This window comes from Cicer arietinum, chromosome 5 (assembly GCF_000331145.2).
Source record: "Cicer arietinum cultivar CDC Frontier isolate Library 1 chromosome 5, Cicar.CDCFrontier_v2.0, whole genome shotgun sequence".
NCBI classification, from domain to species: Eukaryota; Viridiplantae; Streptophyta; class Magnoliopsida; order Fabales; family Fabaceae; genus Cicer; species Cicer arietinum.
In genome coordinates, this window is record NC_021164.2 from 76,529,636 (window position 1) to 76,539,258 (window position 9,623).

Sequence of the window (9,623 nt, forward strand, 5' to 3'; positions counted from 1 at the left end):
GATAAAATTGAGTTTATTTATTTATATTTTGGAGTATAAGTCCAATTTTTGGGTGCAAAATTCTTTTTTTATAATAATTTTTTTTGTATGTAGTTCTTTTATATATAAGTAAATTGAAATATTTTCGTTCTATTTAATAAAAAAAATCCGCACGAGCATAATTCAACCGACAAATATCAACATGATTAAGTTATATACCATGTTCCGAATTTCAATCCAATACCTCACAATTGTGTGTGAGTTTCGATATCCTTTTATTTATAAAAAAATATTATTTCATATAATACCTCCCAAGTCTCAAATAATATAGATATATTAATAACCAATGAAACAAATTTCCACAAAAAAAAAAAAAACTTTAAAAAATATATTTATTTATCAACGAGATGGATTTAGAAAAAGGACTAGATTTCTATAAAGTGTTGAGTTCATTTTCTGTCTCACACGCCAAAATAAAATTGTCTTTATTCAAGAGAACTTATAGAAACAAATTTACTTATTTTTTATAAAATAAAAAATATCAATCATATTTGACTAGTAACTATTTTTAAATGTGAAATTTACTATTTTTGTTTATAATTAAAACCAGAGGATATTTGTTTTTACAAGAAAATCAGAAGAATTATATTCCTACTATTGCAAATTTAAATGGCAAACTTTAAAGTCATTCATACATAATTTGGAAAAACTTTGAACAACGAAATCATGAAAGTAGTTTGGCAATTAATTAAAATTGATATAAAAAGTAAACGAATATTCAAACAAAAAAATAGTCAACACTTTATCTCTAAAATATTGTGATTATACAATTATACAAGTATTTTTCAAGAAAAGATAGCCAACTGGAAAATGGTGTACAAATTAATGAAACGAATACACCGTCAATGAAGGTCTATATTCATACTCATATATGAGATATCATAGTAACTTTTCGAAACATATAGAATTAATGATATTGAATATATTAAATAAAAGTCATTTAATACAAATATGTACACTTGAAAATAAAAGTCAGTAAATATGTACATTTGAAAATATGTTGATATATTAAATTAAATAACTAAATTTTATTTTAGATTTAACATCATTAAATTTTTAATTTTTTTCTTTTGAGTCTATTTTAAAATAATGTTTTTTATTATGATTTTAACTATAATTATAAAAATAATTTATTTAACTATTAAAGTTAAAATTGAATAAATAAATATATTAAAACTTTTAATTAATTAAATTTAACAAGCACTATACTAATGCGACAAATACAGAAAATGCTCTGTAGAGAAATTAAAAAAATTATTAATCAAAATATTTATAGAATATTTCCATTTTGTTTATATAGTATCATAGAACTTGTGGCAATAAAAAACTGCAATATATATTGCAAAACTGAAGAGGCAAAAAATCAAAACGAATCAATGAAAGTGAGAAATGAACCATTTTTGGTTTTATTAGTGGGAAGATCTGTGTAAAAAAATTCCTCTATATATATATAAAAAAAAGAAGAAGATTAGTGTAAAATAAGTTGTTTTGCGCAGCATGGGTTCGGTTATAGACGACGACGTTTCACCGATCGAAGAGGTTCGGGCTGTAGTATCAAACGACGATGACCCGAACCAACCGGTATGGACGTTTCGTATGTGGACACTGGGAATTATTTCGGTCGTGTTACTTTCGTACCTAAACACTTTCTTCGGGTACAGAGCCGAACCACTTACGGTTACGATGATTTCGATTCAAGTTGCGACACTTCCTATTGGTCGATTCATGGCTCGTGTGTTACCGACAACGAAGTTTCGTATCATTGGGTTTGGCGAGAGAGAGTTTTCCTTAAACCCTGGTCCTTTTAACGTTAAAGAGCACGTGCTTATTTCAATATTTGCAAATGCTGGTGCTGCATTTGGGAATGGTTCTGCTTATGCTCTTAGTATTGTTGATATTATTCGTGCTTTTTATCATAGGAAGATTACATTCTTAACCAGTTGGATCCTCGTCATGACTACCCAGGTACTTGTAATTTCATTATTATTAGTGCCACTAAACTCTAAGGTTTATCCAATTTTTTTGATAAAATCAAATATTTAGTGACGAGTTATTAAAATACTAAAAATATGTCTTTATAAGTGATTAAGCGATTTTTTAAGAAAAATATATAACAAAGGAACTTTACACACTGAGGTGATGTCTCTATTAAACTCAAAAAGAATTTCCTTTATATATTTTATTATTTAAATATTTAAAAAAATTGTTATAAGATAAAATAAAAATAAAAAATTGTAAATAAAATAGTATTTAAAGTTGAGTATTGTAAGTAACATATGAATGGGGTATGTGATGGCAGGTATTGGGGTATGGATGGGCGGGGATAATGAGGAAGTATGTGGTGCAGCCGGCGGAGATGTGGTGGCCAGCCACTTTAATGCAAGTTTCTTTATTCAGGTATATATTGCTTTCTCGGTTAAACTTACTCTACGTTATACCGTAAATATACATTATGGAATTTAATATTCATTAATTTTTTCTGAACAACCTTCCATATTTTAGCACCAAAACGAAACTTGTGTCAGTTGAAATCACGTGGATAATTTGTTTATTGAAAAATACTAATTTTTATTATATATTTTTGCGATAAAGAAAAGAAAAGTATATGCTAACACATAACAATTACTCATTTCTTTTAATGTATGGTCAATAAATTTTTAATTGATAAAATACTCTATTTTTACAAATTCTTTTTGAGTAAATCATTCGAAAAAGATAACAAATGCTAATCTTTATTTAGGCGTTCCTATTGTTTGTAGTATATGTCTATTGTCTAAATATGTGGTTTTGAAAATGACGTATAAAACAAAATAGAATAGAGAGACCTATAATGATAAATGCAATGGGTGTAAATGGAGAGGAACGAATGCATAAAACACGTAATGTCTTAAAAAGACGTGTTACAAAAAGGGTTTACAGAAGATACGTATAAGAATTGTGATCATTCTAAATACTGTTTACATTTCATAATAATAATATCATTAATTATTTTATACAAAATAATATTAATTAAATAGTACAATTAAAAGAAGGTGGATTACCAATTATAAAAGTCATTCATTTAGAAATTATTTATTTTTTTATAAATAAGTTATTTATTGTGAAATAACAGAAGTAGTAAATAGTAAAATACCTTGACTTATATAAAAAAGAATAGTATCGAGGATCTTTTTATATGTATACAAATTTAAAATTGGTAATTATATAGTATAATTGATATTTTTTTATATGTAAGCACATATCACGAAATTGAATGTTATTTTTCATAATCATTAAAAATTATAAAAATTTACCTGGTTGATAATTAGTTCGATTTGCATTTTAGAAATATAAATTAAAGCTCTAATTAATTATGGATTGTAATTGGTTCAAAAAAATTAGAAGTTATACAATCTAATTATAAAAATATAAATTCAACAAAGTTCTCTTAAGGAAAAAATATTTGATTTTTTTCGATAACTATTCATAAAGTAATTCACACGATTGATTATGATTCAGTAATTATAAACAAAAATTTATTGTCAATAATGCATGAAAGTTAATCTATTTTGTTTATCTAATTTAATTATATCGACTATATGACATATAAGCATAGTGTGATTTATTGAAATAACATATCTCTTCTTATTCTAAATATTTGGCAGGGCTTTGCATGAAAAGGATGAAAGTCGCATGTCAAAAAGTTCTTTTTGATTGCACTTATTTGCAGCTTCGCATGGTACGTGGTCCCAGGCTACCTCTTTGCCACCTTATCAATCATTTCATGGGTTTGTTGGGTATTTCCTAATTCTGTTACAGCCCATCAAATTGGGTCAGGCCAAAGTGGGCTTGGGCTTGGTTCCTTTTCTCTTGATTGGACCACTATTGCTTCTTTCCTTGGCAACCCACTTGTGACACCCTTTTTTGCAACGGTTAATATCATTGTTGGATACATCATATTAATCTACATGCTCATTCCTATAGCTTATTGGAGATTAAATGTCTATAATGCAAAAAACTTCCCCATATATTCTTCTAAACTATTCACCGCTAATGGTACGAGATATGACGTGCCAGCCATTGTCAACGAAAAGTTTGAGATAGATATGCAAGCATATGAGAAACAAGGTCACATCAATATGAGTGTCTTCTTTGCTATTAGCTATGGTGTTGGCTTTGCTGCAATTATTTCTACCCTCACTCATGTTGCCATATTTAATGGGAGGTAAACAACATTGTTTTATATTATTTTTTGAATTTAATTTATAAACACATAAAGTGTAAATAATATTTATACTTATAGTTGATTACAATAATTTGATATTCAAAAATATTTGATTTATAAGAGAATTACTTTTAAAATACTGGAGATAGCTGATTGTGATCAACTGACGATAATTTAACATATTTTTCAGTATATACAAATTAATTTTTTTTTTAAAGATTAAATACATTTTTAGTATATTTTTTTTATCTTCAATTTTAATTTGCACGATTTTACATTGTACATTATAACCACTCATGTTTAATACTTTAAAGATGATTATCATACAATGTATATAAATTAAATTATTTTACTTTATGTTTCTATAGATAATTTTAGACCCTTATAAATTATAAAATGACATATTTTTAGTCTCTCATTGAGGATAAAATAACAAGATCAGGAAGTAAAAAACACATGAAATTTGTAATTTATAAACACTAAAAAGTAGGTATAGAGATTAAAAGTAAAAAATTTAAATTTTATAAAGACTAAAATTATATTATATTGTTATAATTGTACTTTAGTAATTTTATATTTAACATTGAAATTCATAATTATATGTTTGTTGAAAATAATAGAGAAATATATCAACAACTTCTATCTTCTCGATCTGGAAAGGAAGACATTCACACAAGGTTGATGAAGAAATATAAGGACATACCCAATTGGTGGTTTCATGCAACACTTTTGGTTTCATTTCTACTTGCACTTATGCTCTGTATTTTCATGAAAGACGAAATACAAATGCCATGGTGGGCCCTTATCTTTGCATCTGGGCTTGCACTCACTTTTACTCTCCCAATTAGCATCATAACTGCCACCACTAATCAGGTAATTAACAACAAACTTACAACTAAGTTTCAGAAAAAGTTTAATTGTGACATTAATTCTACTATAACATGGTTTTATTTTTATAATATATTTACCCTTTTAAATTTACAGAGTCCAGGTTTGAATATTATTACTGAGTACGTTATGGGTGTGATTTCACCTGGAAAACCAATAGCCAATGTTTGCTTCAAGACTTATGGGTATATGAGTATGTCTCAAGCTGTTTCCTTTCTATCTGATTTCAAGCTTGGACATTATATGAAGATCCCACCAAGGTCAATGTTCATAGTTCAGGTATTCCTCAATACTATTGTCTTAAATAATTTTGAAGATGATGTTCTAATTTTAAAAATTAAACTTCTTATAAATAGGAAATTTCAATGTAATTTTAATAATTAAAAAAAATAGATAAAATAAATTTTAGCGTGTATAAAATAATTATCAAATATTTAGTTTCTAATTTTTTTATACACTTTAATCTCTATTTTAATATTTTATTAGAAAAATAATATTTTTAATCTCTATAAAATCAAAATAAAGACTAAAAATAAATATAAAAAATTTAAGGTTAGACTTAAAAAATCATAATTTAATAGAAATTAGAAATATACTTAACCTAAAAAAATTCACTCTAATTTTATTATAGTATATAAAAAAAATTATCCACCAATTAGAGACATCAGTGGCAAATCCAAGATTCTGGATTAGGTGTGCAAACTTTGAAAATGTAATTAATTAAATAATCAATTCATTATCAAAGTTTTTGAACACATCTCTCCCAACATTCTAGGAACCAATTTTAAAATTAACAAATTTTGTAGGTAATAAAATTAAATACCAAATTCTAAAAGCAAATGTGATATATTTATAAAGACTGAAAATTAAGGACTAAAAAAAAGAAGAAAAAACTATAGATATTAAAAATAAAATGATGATATATTTACATGGACTAAAATTATATTTAAATTAGTATTGAATAATATCTTTTTTTATGTCTAATATTGAATATCTTATCAATTATTATATATAATTTACAAATTTTTAATTAAGGTGGTTTAGGAGGATTATAGTGATAAGGAAATTATAAATTAAACCTCTTCTTTAATAAAATTAACAATCAATTCTTAACATGTTTAAAAAAATGTCTATATAATTTAAAGTTTCTAATTCTATTACTTATTATATATTGCGCCGTACTATGTTCTTTTACGTGTAAGCATTCAGCCTAGTTATATTACACAAACAAGATTAGAACCTAATTGATAGAGTACATAATGAGTTACTTTAATTGTTTGTGTAATATTGTTGAATACTTTAATGCCAATGTAAAATTGTTTTTCTATGATGATGTAAGATTCATTAAACACAAAGAATTAAAAATATATTTGAAGTCTAACAAAAATGAAATGATTGAATACAGATTTTAGGGACTCTTATAGCTGGAACAGTGGATGTTAGTGTGGCATGGTGGTTGTTGGGTTCAATAAAGAACATATGCCACGAAGAGCTACTCCCACAAGGCAGTCCATGGACATGTCCAGGTGACAACGTCTTCTTCGATGCATCCGTAATATGGGGTTTGGTCGGCCCAAGAAGAATTTTTGGCCCACTTGGAAACTACGCACAACTTAATTGGTTCTTCCTTATTGGAGCATTGGGCCCAGTAATTGTATGGGGTCTTATAAAAGCCTTTCCAAATAAAAAATGGATAACACACATTCACATCCCTGTTTTACTTGGAGCAACTGCAGCTATGCCACCAGCTAGTACAGTGAATTTCAATTCATGGATTATTGTTGCGATTATTTTCAACTATTTTGTGTTTAAATATCGTAAGAAGTGGTGGGAGAGGTACAATTATGTTCTTGCTGCTGCTTTAGATGCTGGCTTGGCTTTTATGACTGTTCTTCTATATTTTACGGTTAATACTGAACAAATCAGCTTAGACTGGTGGGGAACATCTGAGCATTGTGATCTTGCTAGATGTCCAACTGCTAAAGGCATAGTTACTCCTGGTTGTCCTACTTTTTGATACCATTATTCCCCATATTTAATTTACATCACCCCTTTCATTTCTTTATTAGTAATTTACATTATGTTTCTCTTTTTCTTTCTTCAACTTTTATGATAATTTTGACATTTGAGGGTGAAATGTTGATTCATGTTTGTCATTTGTGAATATATATTTGCATTCAAATAACTTGTTTTTAAATTTTATTTCTTACCCTTTTGATTTTAAAAAGAAATGACTATTTATTTTTTTCAAAAACTACCGCATTTATTAAATGGATTTTAAGACCCGAACCAGATCCGTTTGAGCCCAATACAATAAGAAATCCATATATTGGGCCAAACATACGAAAGCCCACGAGGAATATCTTTATAAACAGCACACACGGTAAGAACTACTCCCATTGTGTGACACTCTTAGCGGGTAGCGATCTTTTTCTTTCTTCTGCTTCTTTTTCAAGAAAGAATTACGTTTTAAACAAACGAGTTCTTAGGGACCCTTCAATTCTTAGGCTTAGGAAAGGCTTAAACTATGGAGATAAGAAATTATATGATTGAATTAAGCATATAGTTAGGGTTTCGTAATCGGTGGCGTATTCAAGAAACAAACGCGTTGTTGATGAGTTCTTTCTCACTCTTGATTATTCAAGAACCATCTATCTTGTCAAATTATAAGCCTTGTCCGGCTAAACTACGGCGGTTTTTTCCCTGGCGAGTCGTGTACCACTCCGGCACGACCAACATCCTGGCGTTCCTGTCCCCGATGACGTGTGCCAGAAATAGGATATCGGTGTATGATGCGAGGAAGATTCTGGAAGGTGAAAGCGAAACTTTCCAGAGAATATAATTGGTGTGTACAAACCTTAGAAAAAGTTGATTTGAACCGTAAGTTGCCTCTTTGAGATTATTTCTCTTTCTTGATTTTTTGACTGAAATCAAAAGATGGTTTTTGTTTTGACAAGGACTTTCATTCCAAGTCATATGGGTTATAAAAATCAACTCTGGAACAATTAATCTTTTCATATGGGTTATAAAAATCAACTCTGTTTCTGCTTGCATGAGAAATCATCCTTTTGTTCAAATTGATCATGTTAAAGGTTATTATTGCCTTTTTTATTGAACCAATTTTTGTTGTCTCTTTCGGTTTTCTTGCTCTTGGGCCCTTCATTTTTATGCTTTGCTAAGTTATGATGCTGTGCTTTATATCAACTCTTTATTCATGATTTTTCATCATCTGATTAAAATGATTTTTTGTTACTGTTGGAATGCCTGATAACCATTCTTAAAGGCAATTTCAATCATTAATTTTTAATTGTTCAATATCAATTGAATTTCGATTACCCTAGTCCCTTCATGAGCTTTGATGACACTAGTCCCCACATGAAATTAAATCTTTTTATGATAGCTGATTCATGTAATCTTTTTGTGAGAATTGATTCATGTAGTCTTTTTGTGAGAGCTGGGATGCCTAGGTGACTCTAAATGAAATTGAGTTTTGAATGCTTTATTCATAATTGAAAGTTGGATAATGCCTTAAAATGTAATTTCAACCATGGTTTTTTATTCATAAGACATCAATTGAAATTTGATGACCCTAGTCCCTACAAGAGATGGAGTATTTTTTTGATAATATGAAAGATATTATTATTGTAAGAATGCCTCGGTGACCCTAAATGAAATTGCTTTATTAACTCGTTATTCATACTATGAAAGTTGGATGTGCCTTAAATGCTATTTCGAATATGAATTTTTATTCATAAGGTATTTATGGAGTTTCGATGACCCTAGTCCCTCAATGTGATGACTAAGTGACCCTAAATGAATTTTGAACACTTCTTTCATATTTGAAAGTTGGATGATGCCTTAAATGGAATTTCAACCATGACTTTTATTCATAAGGCATTAATTGAAATTTGATGACCTTAGTCCCTACAAGAGATGAAATATTTTTTGATAATATGAAATATATTATTATTGTGAGAATGTCTCGGTGACCCTGAATGAAATTGCATTATTAACTCTTTATTTATACTATGAAAGTTGGATTTGCCTTAAATGCTATTTCGAATATGAATTTTTATTCATAAGGTATTTATGGAGTTTCGATGACCCTAGTCCCTCAGTGTGATGCCTAAGTGACTCTAAATGAATTTTGAACACTTCTTTCATTTTTGAAAGTTGGATGATGCCTTAAATGTAATTTCAACCATGGGTTTTATTTATAAGGCATTAATTGAAATTTGATGACCTTAGTCCCTACAAGAGATGAAATATTTTTTGATAATATGGAATATATTATTGTTGTGAGAATGCCTCGGTGACCCTGAATGAAATTGCATTATTAACTCATTATTTATACTATGAAAGTTGGATGTCCCTTAAATGCTATTTCGAATATGAATTTTTATTCATAAGGTATTTTATTGAGTTTCGATGACCCTAGTCCCTCAATGTGATGCCTAAGTGACCCTAAATGAATTTTGAACACTTCTTTCAT

General features: G+C 28.3%; 1 protein-coding gene across 1 annotated transcript; it reads left to right on the plus strand.

The window, feature by feature from the left end:
* Window positions 1-1,423: 1,423 nt before the first annotated feature.
* On the plus strand, window positions 1,424-7,297 carry LOC101513609 (oligopeptide transporter 4-like). The gene is given in 7 exon segments (XM_012715973.3): window positions 1,424-2,004; window positions 2,339-2,436; window positions 3,684-3,715; window positions 3,718-4,243; window positions 4,864-5,116; window positions 5,228-5,410; window positions 6,537-7,297. Coding segments are annotated over 7 exon segments (2,172 nt in total). The 5' UTR covers window positions 1,424-1,536; the 3' UTR covers window positions 7,149-7,297.
* The last annotated feature ends 2,326 nt before the right edge of the window (window positions 7,298-9,623 follow it).